Source organism: Camelina sativa, chromosome 9 (genome assembly GCF_030686135.1).
Source record: "Camelina sativa cultivar CO46 ecotype springtype chromosome 9, ASM3068613v1".
NCBI classification, from domain to species: domain Eukaryota; kingdom Viridiplantae; phylum Streptophyta; class Magnoliopsida; order Brassicales; family Brassicaceae; genus Camelina; species Camelina sativa.
In genome coordinates, this window is record NC_141888.1 from 4,051,067 (window position 1) to 4,067,034 (window position 15,968).

General features: G+C 35.2%; 1 protein-coding gene and 1 pseudogene across 1 annotated transcript; one reads left to right on the plus strand and one right to left on the minus strand.

The window, feature by feature from the left end:
- On the plus strand, positions 1–9,934 carry LOC104714977 (putative F-box protein At4g10190). Its single transcript, XM_010432436.2, has 4 exons — positions 1–67; positions 5,901–6,986; positions 9,425–9,464; positions 9,652–9,934. The coding sequence occupies exons 1-4, from the start codon at positions 1–3 to the stop codon at positions 9,932–9,934; spliced, it is 1,476 nt and encodes a 491-aa protein (XP_010430738.2).
- A 4,565-nt stretch (positions 9,935–14,499) lies between these two features.
- Positions 14,500–15,633, minus strand: LOC104714978 (putative F-box protein At4g10190 pseudogene; annotated as a pseudogene).
- Between the last annotated feature and the right edge of the window lie 335 nt (positions 15,634–15,968).

The window sequence follows — 15,968 nt, forward strand, 5'->3', positions numbered from 1 at the left end:
ATGGCTCTTTTATCCCCACCGGACCAACAGACACTAACTGGAAACAACTCGAAAACACAGTCAAGATGTGGATCTACGGTACTATATCTGAATCTCTTCTCAACTCAGTTCTGAAAACTCAATGCTCCGCTCGTGAACTCTGGCTCAAGCTTGAGAACTTATTCCGCGACAACAAAGAGGCGCAGGTGATTCAACTGGAAAACGAACTCTGCACTCTCACGATTGGTGATCTTCCTGTTCATGACTACTGTCAAAAGCTGAAATCCATCTCCAATACACTCGCCAATGTCGACTCTCCAGTTTCTGATCGTGCCTTAGTAATGCATCTTCTCAATGGCCTTACCTCCAAATTTGATAACATTATCAATGTTATCAAACATCGCTCACCACCCTGCTCATTCAAAGATGCCAGATCCATGCTCATTGATGAAGAATCTCACCTCAAGACCAAACGTCCCTCCGTCCCCAACAATGATGACAACGCTTCATCATCTCAGGTTCTCCTCACCATGACGCCTCATCGTCAGTCTCAACCTTTTGTTTTTCCTCCTACACAAGACTACAACAATAATAGTTACAGAGGCGGTCATCGCAATAACAGGGGAAATCGTGGTGGTCGTCAAGGTCGAGGACGACACAACTCTCATCAAAACTGGAATCCTCGCCACTCTTCACAGCCATCATGGTCTTGGCTGCAGCAACAATAACCTGTTTGGCCCCAACAACACTGGCCAACAAACTCCTCACCGCAGCCATTTCCGCCTCAATACTCTTCTATGCAATATGAAATTCTTGGATCAGTGCCTCAACAACGTGGTGCTGTATATCTAACTCAGACCTCCCAACCACACATTCAAGGACCAGCACCAATGAATCAAGCTTTCATACCAACTGCTCTGCCTAGTGCATTCAATACAATGACGTTACACGATCCAACAGATTCTGGATGGTACATGGATACTAGTGCCACTGCACATCTTACATCACAACCAGGTATGCTTTTTATCTCTTCTTCCTCTCCCTCCTCTTCTGCGTCTCTTCCATTAGTCACAGTAGGTAATGGATCCCATCTTTCTGCAACTGCTATCGGAACCTCCTCCATTTTAACATCTTCTCGCCCTCTCTCTCTTCACAATGTTTTACTTTGCCCTGGAATTTTAAAAATTCTTGTTTCTGTCCGTCAATTTACAATAGATAATCTTTGCTCTGTTGAGTTTGATCCTTTTGGTTTTCTTATCAAGGACCTTCAAAACTCGAGCTCCGATACTCCGATGTAATAGCAAAGGCCCCCTCTACTCCATCTCACCACCCTCATCTCATCTTCCGCAAGCTTTTGTTTCCACCTCTCATTCTCCTTCTGTTTGTCATTGTCATCTCGGTCATCCCGGGAACTCTACGCTTCGTTTTTTTATATCTTCTGGTTTTCTTAAGTGTTCAAAACCGGATACGTCTCCCTTGTGCGACCCATGTCATCTGGGGAAAAATATTCGCCAACCATTTTTCTCTTCTTCCTTACAAGTTTTTTCTGCTTTCGACATTGTGCACTCTGACATTTGGACATCTCCTGTTCCAAGTGTCAGTGGAATAAGATATTACGTTATTTTTTTAGGTCAATACAGCCATTTTCTTTGGGTTTATCCTTTAAGACAAAAGAGTGAAGTCTCTACAAAGTTTTTACATTTTTTCCATTATGTCCAAACTCAGTTTCATTAAACAATAAAAGCTTTCCAATGTGACAATGGTGGCAAATATACTAGTCGTGATTTTAACAACTTTATCTCCTCCCACGGTATCCAATCTCGGTTCTCTTGCCCTCATACTTCTCAACAGAATGGCCGTGCCGAACGTACGCTCTGAACTCTCAACAACATGGTCCGTGTACTTCTTTTTCACGCTCATATGCCTCCTTCCTATTGAATTGAAGCTCTTTATATGGCAACTCATATTTTCAACATTCTTCCTTCTTCTTCCATAAACAATGAAATCTCTTTTACTCGTTTATTTCAAAAACCTGTCTCTTATGACCACTTTCGAATTTTTGGATGCCTTTGTAACCCAAATCTCATCCCTACCACAATCCATAAACTCTCTCCTCGCTCTGCTAAATGCGTTTTTCTAGGTTACCCAACCAACCATAGTGGCTACCGTTGTTTGGATCTGCAAACCAAACGAATCATTTTGTCCCGCCACGTCATTTTTGACGAAAACTCATTCCCCTATCAATCCTCTGTTTCTGAAACTTGCTCGTCACCATCATCTCACAATATCTTCACTTATCCACCTCTCCAATCTCTTTCCCCTGCACTTACTCATCAACCCCCAACTTGTTCTACTGCTCCACGTCTCACCACTATTCAACCATCACCGACTCCATCTACTCAACCATCACCGAATCCATCTACTCAACCTTCTACCTCTGTTCTACCCTCATCAACAGTCACGACAACAACATCCTCTTCTCAGCCCACCCACTCTACTCATCCTTCTACCTTTGGTCAACCCTCAACGGTCCCGACTACAACATCCTCCTCTCAGCCCGTCACTTTGATTCGTCCTTCTCCCTCGGTTCAAACGTTGTTAATGGGCACGGCAGCTGCCCATGCTCCTCCTCCTCAACCTCCTCATGTCATTCAAACTTGGAGTCGTAGTGGTATTAGTAAAAAGGAACAGATTTTCTCTCTTCATACTGACACGATTTCTCCTCTCCCACTCTCTCATGTCCAAGCTGCAAAAGATAAGTATTGGAACAATGCCATGCAGGATGAATATGATGCTCAAATTGCAGCTGGGACGTGGACAATAGTCCCACGGCCCTTAAATACTAATATTGTGCGTTCTATGTGGCTTTTTAGACACAAATTTAATGCAGATGGACAGCTCTCTAGATACAAAGCTCGACTGGTCGCCAATGGAAAATCACAGCAAATTGGAATTGATTGTGATGAAACCTTCAGCCCCGTAGGCAAGCCCGCCTCAATTCGTACCGTTCTTCAAGTTGCTGTTTCTCTTGATTGGCCTGTTCATCAACTAGACGTAAAAAACGCTTTCCTATACGGTGATCTTGACGAGACAGTCTATATGCATCAACCTCCTGGATTTGTTGATCCCACTCGGCCTACACATGTGTGTCTCCTCCGCAAGTATCTTTACGGCCTAAAACAAGCGCCTCGGGCTTGGTATCACCGTTTTGCCACCTTCACAAACAAAATAGGCTTCAAATAAAGCAAAGCCGACACATCATTATTTGTCCTCAAACGCCGGAACGATTTGGCATACCTTCTTCTCTATGTTGATGACATTGGCCTCACCTCATCTTCCACTTCATTACTACGGTTGATCATAACATCTCTTAACTCTAAATTTTCTATGACTGATCTAGGCAAACTGCACTATTTTCTTGGTATTGCTATTAACAGGGACAACAACGGGATGTTCTTGAGCCAACAAAATTACGCTGTGGACATCATACATCGGACAGGGATGACAAACTGCAACTCTACCTCAACACCGGTTGATACGTCTTCGAAACTTCCCGCTGCGGTTGGAACACCTGTTGCAGACCCCACACTTTACCGTAGTCTCGCTGGTGCCCTCCAATACCTTACATTCACACGCCCTGACATAGCCTATGCAGTTCAACAAGTTTGCCTCCATATGCATGATCCACGTGAGCCTCACCTTAATGCTCTCAAACGAATAATCTGCTACATAAAGGGCACCATCACACACGGTGATATAGGATCCGGACTCACTCCGCAATCTTATAAACAAACGGTGATCAAGAACTGATCAATAAGCATTGGCGGAAGATAGATACGATGGTAAAGGTGGTGGTGTTGCTTTGATTGACTCTCTCAATCTGTGGGTTTGATTGACTCTCTCAATCAGTGGAGAACTAGACTTGTTTGAATCACACAAACAATCCTAATCCTTTAATCTCAAGAATCAAATGAATCTCTCAAATGAAACTTAAAGACAAACTTGCTTAAACAAAGACACTCTTTGAATAAAACAAAACAAACTTGTATTTTCTTAGATGATTGAAAGGTGACTATTACAAAGGACGAAATGAGCTTTATATAGGGCTCTTACAAGAGTAGACTAACGTTCTAAAATTGTAGAAATAAGAAAGAAATCATACAATAAATGCAAACTAGCCGTTGGGCAATAATGAAGAAATCCATCAAAATAGGGGAAGTGGTGTCTCCTTTGAATCTGGTAGGTTTAAGGGGATATGTGAGCTTCTCTGGAACATTCTGGTCGTCATAGAGGTGGCCCAAAACGCAGCAGTCTTGGTGAGAAAGCTGCTGGATAGTTATTGCCCCAAGTGTGAATGCGGCTATATAAGGAAAGTGTGAGGACAAGGAGATCCGCCTGATCTGGTGCTTGCTGGTGCATGGAAAGATATTAGACGACTCTCCTGTATGGGTAGACGTGCCTAGTGAATGCTTAGATGTCTCTCCTGGTCGCCAAAGTCTGTTTTGCAAGTGATTAAACCAATTCCACTTCTCTGTATTTCCGTGATGACTTAGGTTTCTTAAATAAGTTGATTTGTAGCTTAAATCATCCTCGTTTGTTTGATATGCTCCAAGAAAGGGACATATGTCTTTGATACGCTCGGGTTGGTTCTCTCCAAGAGTCTTGGTCGTCTTATTGGTGTCTCCTCCCTGATCCTTGGTTGATGATGACTTGATGTCCCCATCACACGGTATTCACTTGAAACCAACCTCTATATCTACAATCACAGCTTACACAGACGCAGATTGGACATGCTGCACAACCACACGCCGTTCGACATCTGGCTACTGCGTCTTCCTTGGTGACAACATTGTATCATGGTCGTCGAAACGACAGCCTACCGTATCTCGTTCTAGTGCAGAAGCTGAGTATCATGGTGTAGCAAATGTAGTTGCCGAAACAAGTTAGCAACGAAACCTCCTCTTAGAACTACATTGTCTAATCTGTACCGCAACGATCGTCTATTGTGACAACGTCAGTGCCGTATATCTCTCCACCAATCCAGTCCAACACCAACGCACCAAACACATAGAGATTGATATCCATTTTGTACGTGAACGTGTTGCTGTTGGAGACGTCCGTGTTCTCCATGTCCCCTCTGCGTACCAATATGCAGATATTTCCACCAAGGGGCTTCCCACTTCACTTTTCACGAATTTTCGCTCCAGTGTAAGCGTCCAACCTCCTTACGCTACAATTGCAGGGGCGTGACAGAATAGGAAACACAATAATATAATTATTATTTTGTGATACCGTATATTATGTAATTACTTTGATTGATTTACTTGTACTACTATATATTGATAATGCAATATACAGAGAAGGGCACGGTTTGTGCTTCTTATCAATTAACATCATCGATAAACAGTGTGCGTTTTTTTATCAGGAAAAAGAATATGATATCATGGCCAGAAGTGGTATACTGGTATTGCCAGTGTTCTCTGAGTGCTTGTTACCTGCAATATCTTTGAGCTCTCTCTCTGCGAGTGAAGATTTATCCTTTTTTCCTTTTCTTGCACAAAGATCTTTGTACGTATTGCTGTCGGCTACTTATAGTATTGCAGGCCCACAAGCCCAACTTTTCAGCTGAATATAGGACGAAGAAAGCTCAAAATAGAAGGTGAGTCGGTGAGGCACACAATGTCACACACACAGCACACAATTGCTAGGGTTTTCGTTTTTCATACACACACAACACTAGAATACAAGGGTTTTATACTTTTATTATATCTGAGCAACCGATTTGAAACTTTTGCTGCACGGTATATCTCGAAGTTATCGGAAAACTCTCTGCTTAAAGAACGATTATTAAAAGGAGGAGACTCTGGTTATAAACATGAGAAGCTTAATTGATGCAGCAGCGCATAACGCTTCGTCAATAGTAGATCTTCCGGAGGATTTGCTAGTAGAGATACTCTATAGGTTTCCGGAGGCTTCTCTGGCACGACTCCGATGTACCTCAAAAGGATGGAACGCTCTAATCAAAAAAGATAAGAGACTTGCCAAGTCTCAGATCATCATGTTGATTGATTTTAGGGTTTATTTAGCTAGTATTGATCTGAATGGAGTTCACGTCAACAACGTTGTAAAGTTAACAAGTCAATTAAGTCTCAAAGATCCTCTTTCTACTTCTCCTAAAGAAGTCGATATAAGCGAAGTATTTCACTGCGACGGCTTATTGCTATGCACCACCAAGGACGATAGACTTGTGCTTTGGAATCCATGTTCAGGTGAAACCAGATGGATGATCAAACCCGTAGATCATTCCTTCAAGAATTTTAATTACTACGCTCTCGGTAAAACCTCCTCCTCCAACAAGTATAAAATCTTGAGGATTCGTCAACATGGAAATGGTATACTTGAAAAATGCCTAGTTGAGTACGAAATCTATGACTTTACCTCTGATTCTTGGAGGTTTGTGGGTGAGACTAGCGACTGGTCCATTCACGGGTTGAGGCGTCGGGGCATGTCTGTGAATGGAAATACTTACTGGCTTGCCTCCAGTCCTTTTCCAGACTCGCAAAAGGACTTTTTATTAAGTTTTGATTTCTCGACAGAGAGATTCCAAAGTGTGTCTCTTCCAGTTGATGATTTTTCTTATGTACCTATGGCTTTATCAGTTACTAGAGAAGAGCAAAAACTTTGTCTGTTAGGTATGAGAGATCATTACTATGATATACATGTGTGGATAGCAACTAAGATTGAGAGTACCGGAGCCATGTCATGGAGCATGTTCCTAACAGTGAAACAATCTTTTTATCGCCAGTTTCTTATATTCTGTAGTGGGATGAATTTTTTGGCCGATCGGGAGAATAACATGTTACTGTGTCCCGGTAAACAACAGAACTCAAACAGCTTCTTAGACATTGTCGGAAAGGATAAATACATGGGAGTGGATCATCATGATGCAGGATCTAAATGCTTACTCGTCTGTTATGTTCCAACTTTAGTTCAAATCCAACAAGGTTCTTAATTAGGCCAGGCGCAAAGAAAGCAACAATCACATGACTTGTAATATTGTGACACCAGTTTATGCATTAATTATCTATTCATATGGTCTTCGTGATATTTATTTAAAGGTACATTTTGCACTCTATAATTACTAATGTTGGTTTTGTTTTTGCCAAACGAGAGCATATACATATGTCTTGATCATCAAAAGTTATATTATGGTTTCGTTTATATAAACCACCAAGACCAGTGACGACACTTATGTTGGTTTGTTTTTGTGATATTTAGATATTGAATGATCCTAAAACTTGTTGATTTATAGGGGTTGGCTTGGCTATTCACTATAATGTATGGGTCTTTGTTGATTTATTCAAAGGAACCATTCTAAAAGATTTCAAGATAGACACTTGTTGTATTAGTTGGGACTTGGGGAGTAAATAACCAAATAGGTTTGGCTTACCTATAGGGTCCTATACGGGTACAACGAGAATTGGTATCGATTCTAAATGTATTCTATGAGGAGTGACTGGAAAAATCATTTCACTCCTCATATGGCCAAAACCATTGACGAGATCGTTGAATGTAGACTACGAGGTTCCGGTTTGATATATATTTCAACAAGATTGTGTTTTTTTTTTTTTTTTTTTTTTTTTGGCAACAAGGTGTTGTTATTTATTTGTTTTCAAAAGTAGATAGTCTATACATTTAACGTAGAGATATCATAAATTCATAATTAAGATGGTAAAAAGTAAAAACAAATCTATATTAACATTTTTGAAGTACATTTTGTGTTATGTCCTTTTAGTTTTGCATATTTAAATTTTTATTTACAACATTAACTCTTCAAAAGTTTCCAAAAATAGCATTACTTCAGATTTTCTTTCCTAAATATTTTACATTCCATTTCAACTAAAAAGTTACGGCAACATCAATATGGAAACACAAAATATGATATATTTAACTACACCTTCTATTGTGTATTGAAAATATTCTATCTATCAACCTTTTGCAAACCAAGAAAACAACAATTTGATTCCTATTTTATTTTTCAAAACCTGTGAGTTTTGATTCTTAACGTAAGAAGAACTTCGATTCACATTTATTTGAATATTATAATTAATATATAAACTTCATAAAATTTTAAAATAGTACGAGTATGTAAAATTAAAAAAGTTCAAAATACTATATAATATGGTTATATAGTAGATGTGTTATAAAGACGACATGTTGGAATGAATAAACTATCATTAAATTTGTACTAACACGGGTTAAATCCTCATTTTATTATTTGTCAACACTATTAATATTAGAATATTTGACATATAAAATTAAATTGATTTAACTAAGATTATGTAAAATAATTAAATCATTAGGAAAAATGTGACTTAATCATAGCGTATAAATGACTTATTGTGTATTTAGATCCCTTATTTTTTTGTTATAATAATTAAAAATCAAAATAAAATCTCAAACACTAAACAAAACAAACTAAATATAACAAATAAATAGTCATGAAGTATATTAAGGGTTAAAAATGAATATAAATATTTGCAAAACATCAAATATCTAACCAAAAAAAAATACAATATAAAATATAAATAATAATAATAAATTTATGCCCGCGGAATCTAATATATTTTATTTTAGATGTGTATTTTTAAACATCCCTCCTCCAATGCGTCTGAAACTTTTTACAAGATATTTAAAAATGATTTTACTGTAGTAAAATAAAATTGTCTCCAGCTAAATAGTCGACTCGGCTTTAGCGGTAGAATAAAGAAGCTGAGATGATGCTGAAATCCTAGGCATAGATTCCAATTCCTTTTTTCTGGCACTCTTGAAGATCGTCGCTGAAGATCTTGACTGTTTTTAAACACTTTGAGTTAGCGAGAATGTATGCCATTAGTTGTTTCTCATCTTCTTCTTTTCCTTCATATCTTTTCCACTTAATAATCTCTAGATGAGACGATAAGCATTCGGGAATAGTACTCGGCTGGTTCCACGAAGATGTGGAAAAAAACCCTAATTAATGATACCATTATACATTAGTTATTTTAATAATTCAGTCATCAAACCTAGATCATGTGCATATTTATTGAAGGGATAAGAGGAGGGCACTTACATTGGTTTTGATCGTAAGAATTTTCAGTTTAGGGTAGTTTTGAAGCATAAAAACAAGTGGTTCCAACCAATGTACTGTCGTACGTCTTTTGTGAAACAAAGACTATATCTATGAACCGAGAGAAATTAATGGCGTTACAAAAACAAAAACAAAAACAAAAACAAAAACAAAACAAAACAAAATAAAACAAACAAAGAAGACTATATTTAATTGAGGAACATGGAAGGAACAAAAGGAGAGAAAGATTATACATATGTTTACCGCCCCTTACCATTGATTCGAATAAATACAAGCGGAGACATCTGGCAGAAGAAAGACACCTCATAAACTTTCCATCAGGGTTAGGAACATGGCCGATCAATACCTCATCAAGGCAATAGCATATTCTCTATCAAACTAGAATAGTATCCCCAATCTTCATATAGGCTTCAATATGTTAATTACGCAGGGCAATCTATCACCAACGAGGACGCCCCAGTCTGATGATATTCCCATCTAAACCCACCACCATAAGGTCCATAACTGCTGCACCATCTAATAAGTAAATTTTTTCAATGAAGGCACTTTGACGGTAAAGTTTGTCAAGTTCTTATCCTCATCACGTTATTGAACATTCAGTTCACGGAGAACATGGGAAGCTCCAGATATAAGAGAGATGGCAGGCTAGCATCCGGGAAAGAAACATCGACGGGGATCTGGTTGGATAGAGCTAAGGAAACGAGGGTTAAGATCCACAATAGCAAATCGTCGGGCAAATCACATATCCTTATAGTCTCCTCCATTTCTCTCGTTCACCTAGCTAAAAGAATACCACATAACAAGAAGAATCAAATATCGAATTAATAATCTTATGTAATAAGAGAAGATTTTTTCTAACTTTTACTCACACTGCGACATTTGGCATTCTCTTTTACCGACACCTGTCATCCTTTATTTCTATTTTATTATTTAACAAATTTATATTATTTTCAATTCCAAATAGTCATAGTTCTCTTCCTAATGTTGGTACAATTGACATATATTTTTAAATCCACTTTTATATCTTAAATTTTTTTGTCAAACAAAATCAAATTATTTTATAATAAAATCTCATATTATGTATATGATAAGAAATGTAATATTCAATAACATTTACTAATAAATAACTGATATTTGATACATCTATTTTAAACATTTTTCTTACATTTTATTTAATTTGTCCTTCATCCTTAAAGTAAAAAAATACACTATTTTATAATAAAAGAAAATATCATAATAAAAATCATATCTTGGATGAGAAATGAAATAGTTTAAATACATGATTATGATTAAGCCTTAATGTAATTTTATAAACCTTAATTTTCACACGTTTTAAAATCATATAATATTTTCTTTCATTGAGTAGACAATAAAGTTAGTCAGTTCCATACTTCCTCTAAAATCCTATTAAATTATGATAAATTACACAACAATAGCTTCTTCTTTCATATCAATACACATATCAACATAAAATCGATCTTGTCAAGAGCATTTCAGAATTGTTCTCATGTTCAAATCATATATATAAGAAGATTTTCATATATGTTGACTTTCTTGATTTTCTATCTATTTATTTCATTAGAAAACTGTAAGTGACATATTTAAAATAGTATTAATTAAATCATTAAGTTTGATTATTCCTTATATGGAAAATATATTAAAATTTAATATTTAATATCATGTAGTGGGTTAAAAATTGCTTTTACCATGCATTAAAGAGAGTAACTGTTAATAAAATATTAACAAATATTAAAACACAAATTGTATTACAGTTAATACATTAAAGTGTATTCATATGATGAAAGATTTGTTTTAAATAATTTTCAAATATCATTGGAGTTACATTTTAAAGAATTAATATGCAATAAATTGTATTAATGATTACTATTAAAGAAAGATAAAATATCATGTTGTTTTATATCTTTAAATTATATTAGGATAAATTGATTTGATCTTTTGACACAAAAATGTGAAGCAAATATTCTAATTTTTTTGTCAACATATAATTATTATAATATTATAATATTATTATAGCTTGAAATTAGTAAAGAGTTTAATAACCATCACATTATATTTTTCTGAAATTATGATACTAATATTAAATCATTAATAATTGGAAATTTATTTTGTCCAAAATTATAATATTAATAATTCTTTTTTATTTGCAAAATTTTAATGTTATGGTAATTATATAAGATATTGATAAATGATATCTATATATAATGACTAAAAGGATATTACATATATAAATGTCAATATATTTTTAGGACAGAAATATCATTTAAATATAGTGAATATGAAAAATAATGTATGTAGTTTTGAGAAAAATAAATTAATAATTGAGAAGTGAGGACATGTGTCAAAAATATACGCTGCCAAATGTTGCTGTGTTATGTAAAGTTAGGAAAATATAACTGTTATAACACCAAATACCCTAATTTCCAAATTTGTAATTGTTAATAAAATATTTTGAACCTAAGAGTAACGTCTATTAGACATTTACTTAAATACTTAGACTCAAATTTACTCTCAAATATTAAAACTATATTATATGGAAGCCATGGAATGGAATCAATGGATATTAAAGGTTCAGCTAAAGTCTTGTCAAGATACAAGAAAGTAGATTCTTAAAAAAAATGATTAAGTAAATTTTAATCTAAATTCCTTTATTTACTTTTTAATAAAAATTTACCCTTGGTTTTTATATATGTAGACATTATTTTAACTTTCCTGAGAATTAGTTAAACGTCTTTATTTTAGGTTTATGTGTTTGTTTTAACATCTTATCGAGATTGGAGCCAGACCAGTTCTGGAGGACAAGCAGACTAAACAACCTTAGACCACAAATTTATATTATGTTTTAAAGCCATCAAATAATATGTATATTATAATAGTCACAATATATTTTCCTCACTAAAATCTACTCCATCCATTCCTTATTAATCTATTTTCTAGAGAAAAACAAATGTTGCACAAAAAAACAATTTTTAGGTTTTCTAGATATTTTTAATAAGTAATTAATGACAAATTGTAAATTTCAAAAAAAAAAGAGCTGAATGTTATTGGTTGAAATTCATTAATCACAAAATAATGTAAGTATGTTTTTTTTAATATGTTTGAAAATCCTAAAATATGGATTAACTTGGAACAGAGGGAGTATTGTCTAATATAACCATTTAATACAGTCCCATATAATTTTAAACATTTTAAATGATGGGAAGTGTTTTTAGTCAAGTGTTTACAGTACCACCTCTGCGACCGATCCCACAGGAGCTCGATTCTACTAAGTCGTGTTATCTCTCTTAGTAGGGACTGGGTATGAATCAGGCCTTGTCGATTATATATTGACAAAAAAAAGTCTAATGGAAAGAAGGCTGGAATATGATTTGTGGCAACATTTTCATTTTGTTGGATGAAAGGGATTTTGTTTCATATTACAATATTGGCCAGATTGTGGAGAATCACTATCCATGAAGATGGAGGCATATCAAAGGGACTTCAAACGTTTAGACCGAGCAAAATAAAAGTTTATTATACAGAGGTAAAGTGAATTGTAAAAAAAGCAAGCAATGGAAAAAATGGTACATCAATACTCCATAGTATAAAATCTATAAAAGTTAAATGTTTTATTTATGAAATCATTCACAAAACATAAAAAGTTGAGGCAAATTAATTCAAGAATGATTGAGAGATAATGTTTAGTATGTTTAGTATTTGGAGTTTAGGGTTTAAAATTTTTTAGTTACTTTGTATATATATAAGGATATTATTTAAAATGGATTATAAGAGAACGTATTTCTTTTAAAATTATTTGTTGTTAAATATTACTTTTAGATTATGAAAGTAAAATTAATATATAGAACAACATTAGATTATCTATCAAAGTAATTATATAGTAAGGTTTTACAATTTTATTTTTAGACTACTTATCAGTTTTTTCAAAAAAAAAAGTGTAAATAAATATAATTTATCTTAATTACTTAACGAAAATACCAAATTAAATTGATTTTGCGGTAACTAAAACAATAGTCATATTATTATAGTAACAAGTTGTTTAAATATTTTCAACAATACTGATTACTGTGTGTACTTTAACTTTTTTCTCTATCAAAATGATTCTTTTATGAAGTATCATATAACAAATATCTATAAAAATATTGTAGTTAAACGATAATATTATAAAAATTAATTTTCAATATATAGTAACAATTACATGTACATTTCATATAGAATTGAATAGAAACTTCATCTTTTATTTCAAATTAATAATGCATACATAACCCACACATCGCGTGGGCTACTCTTTCTAGTATACAATAAAGCAATATCAAAAACGATTTAAACCTGTTCGTCATATTGGTCATCGAAAACACTATTTGAAACCCTAAATAACGGATGGAACAACAACGATAATCGAAACATAAAGGTTGAACATTTAGAATTTACTTGAACAAAACCACCTACTGTACAATCATAGATGGCGATTTATATGGAAGAAACTAAAGATACTAAAGAGGTTTAGGAGAGAATGTTTACAAGACATAAGGATTGTTTTATTAAATTAACGAATCAGCGACCAATCTGATTAAACCCCCTTGAGAGCCAGAAACGACATTACAAAGAAGAAAAACGCATAAATATCGAACCCAAGAGAATGATGTAACCCAAATTTGATATGAATGGGACGATCTGTATGAATATATTTGAGTTGTCTTGATGAATCCGACCTAAAGTTTCTAATAGAAAAGGGAAATAAATCAGAGAAAAGACAAGTACAAAGGTAAATGTAACAGGGTTTATGGATTGAGCCGGTATTTGCGTTTGCGTTCAAAACCCTGTATAATGTACTGTACCAGGAAAAGAGTAAACTCGATCCTATTATCACTTCGTCTGATGGGTGGAAGCAAAGAGAATCGACATACACCATGACTTGAACAATAGTAAAAGACCGGAAAGCCTTGGAAAAGGAGTGGAGAAGTGAAATTCTAATCCGACAAAGGTTATTTCATGGCTTATTGGTTGTATCTGAATTTACAACAAAAATTGGGTTTCAACTCTATTCTAATGTGTATCAAATGGGCATGAAGCTCAATCTGAAATTCTGGAACAAAAGCTAAGGTGTGTACAAGTTTTAGGATCATTCAACATCTTTATATCACAGTTAACAAACATAAGTGTCGTCAATGGTCTTGTTGGTTTTCTATAAACGAAATCAGAATAATTTTTGATGAACAAGACAAAATTTTTGATGATCAAGAGTCAAGACAAATATATGCTCGATCGTTTAACAAAACAAAACCAACATTACTAATTACAGATAATTATATTAATGCATAAACTGGTGTCACAATTACAAAGTCACGTGATTTGTGCTTTCCTTGCGCCTGGCCCTAAGTATCTTGTGGGATTTGAGCTAAAGTTGGAACATAACAGACGAGTAAGCATTTAGATCCTGCATCATGATGATCCACTTTTATGTGTTCATCCTTTCCCACAATGTGTAAGAAGCTGTTTGAGTTCTGTTGTTTACCGGGACACAGTAACATGTTATTCTCCCGATCGGCCAAGAAATTCATCCCATTAATAATCTGGGGATAAAAAGATCCTTTCACTGTTAGGAACTTGCTCCATGACATGGCTCCGGTTCTCTCAATCTTAGTTGCTATCCATACATGTGTATCGTATAGCCCACAGACATATCTCATAGCTAACAGACAAAGTCTTTGCTCTTGTCTAGTAACTGATAAAGCCATAGGAAAATAAGAAATATCATCAACTGGAAGAGACGCACTTTGGAATCTCTCTCTTGAGAAATCAAAACTCAGTAAGATATCCTTTTGCGAGCCTCGAATATGAGTGAAGGCAAGCCAGTAAGTATTTCCATTCACAGACATGCCTTGACGCCTCAACCCAGGAATGGACCAGTCCCTCGTCTTACCCACAAACTTCCAAGAATTAGAGGTAGAGTCATAAATTTCGTACTCAGCTAGGCATTTTTCAAATAAACCAGTTCCATGTTGACGAATCCTCAAGATTTTGTACTTGTTGGAGGAGGAGGTTTTACCGAGAGCGTAGTAATTAAAATTCTTGAAGGAATGATCTACGGGTTTGATCATCCATCTGGTTTCACCTGAACATGGATTCCAAAGCACAAGTCTATCATCCTCGGTGGTGCATAGCAATAAGCCGTCGCAGTGAAATACTTCGGTTATATCGACTTCTTTAGGAGAAGTAGAAAGAGGATCTTTGAGACTTAATTGACTTGTTAACTTTACAACGTTGTTGTCGTGAACTCCATTCAGATCAAAGCTCGCTAAATAAACCCTAAAATCAATCAACATGATGATCTGAGACTTGGCAAGTCTCTTGTCTTTTTTGATAAGAGCGTTCCATCCTTTTGAGGTACATCGGAGTCGTGCCAGACAAGCCTCCGGAAACCTATAGAGTATCTCTACCAGCAAATCCTCCGGAAGATCTACTATTGACGAAGCGTTATGCGCTGCTGCATCAACTATGTTTCTCATGTTTATAACCAGAGTCTCCTCCTTTTAATAATCGCTCTTTAAGCAGAGAGTTTTCCGATAACTTGGAGATGATACCGTGCAGCAAAAGTTTCAAAATCGGTTGCTCAGATATAAAACCCTAGTAATATAATGCTGTTTCTGTGACTCTGTGTGCCTCACCGATTCACTTTCTATTGTGGGCTATTGTGGGCCTGCAAGTCTTTGATAAGATTTTGTTACGACAATACCTGTAAAAAATAGTTGTACTGTTGCACAATTGAAAAGGACGAAAAAGTTGAAAAAAGTTATTCACCCAATTTTTACTGTTTGAATGGAAGATGTTGGAGAAGTTGAAA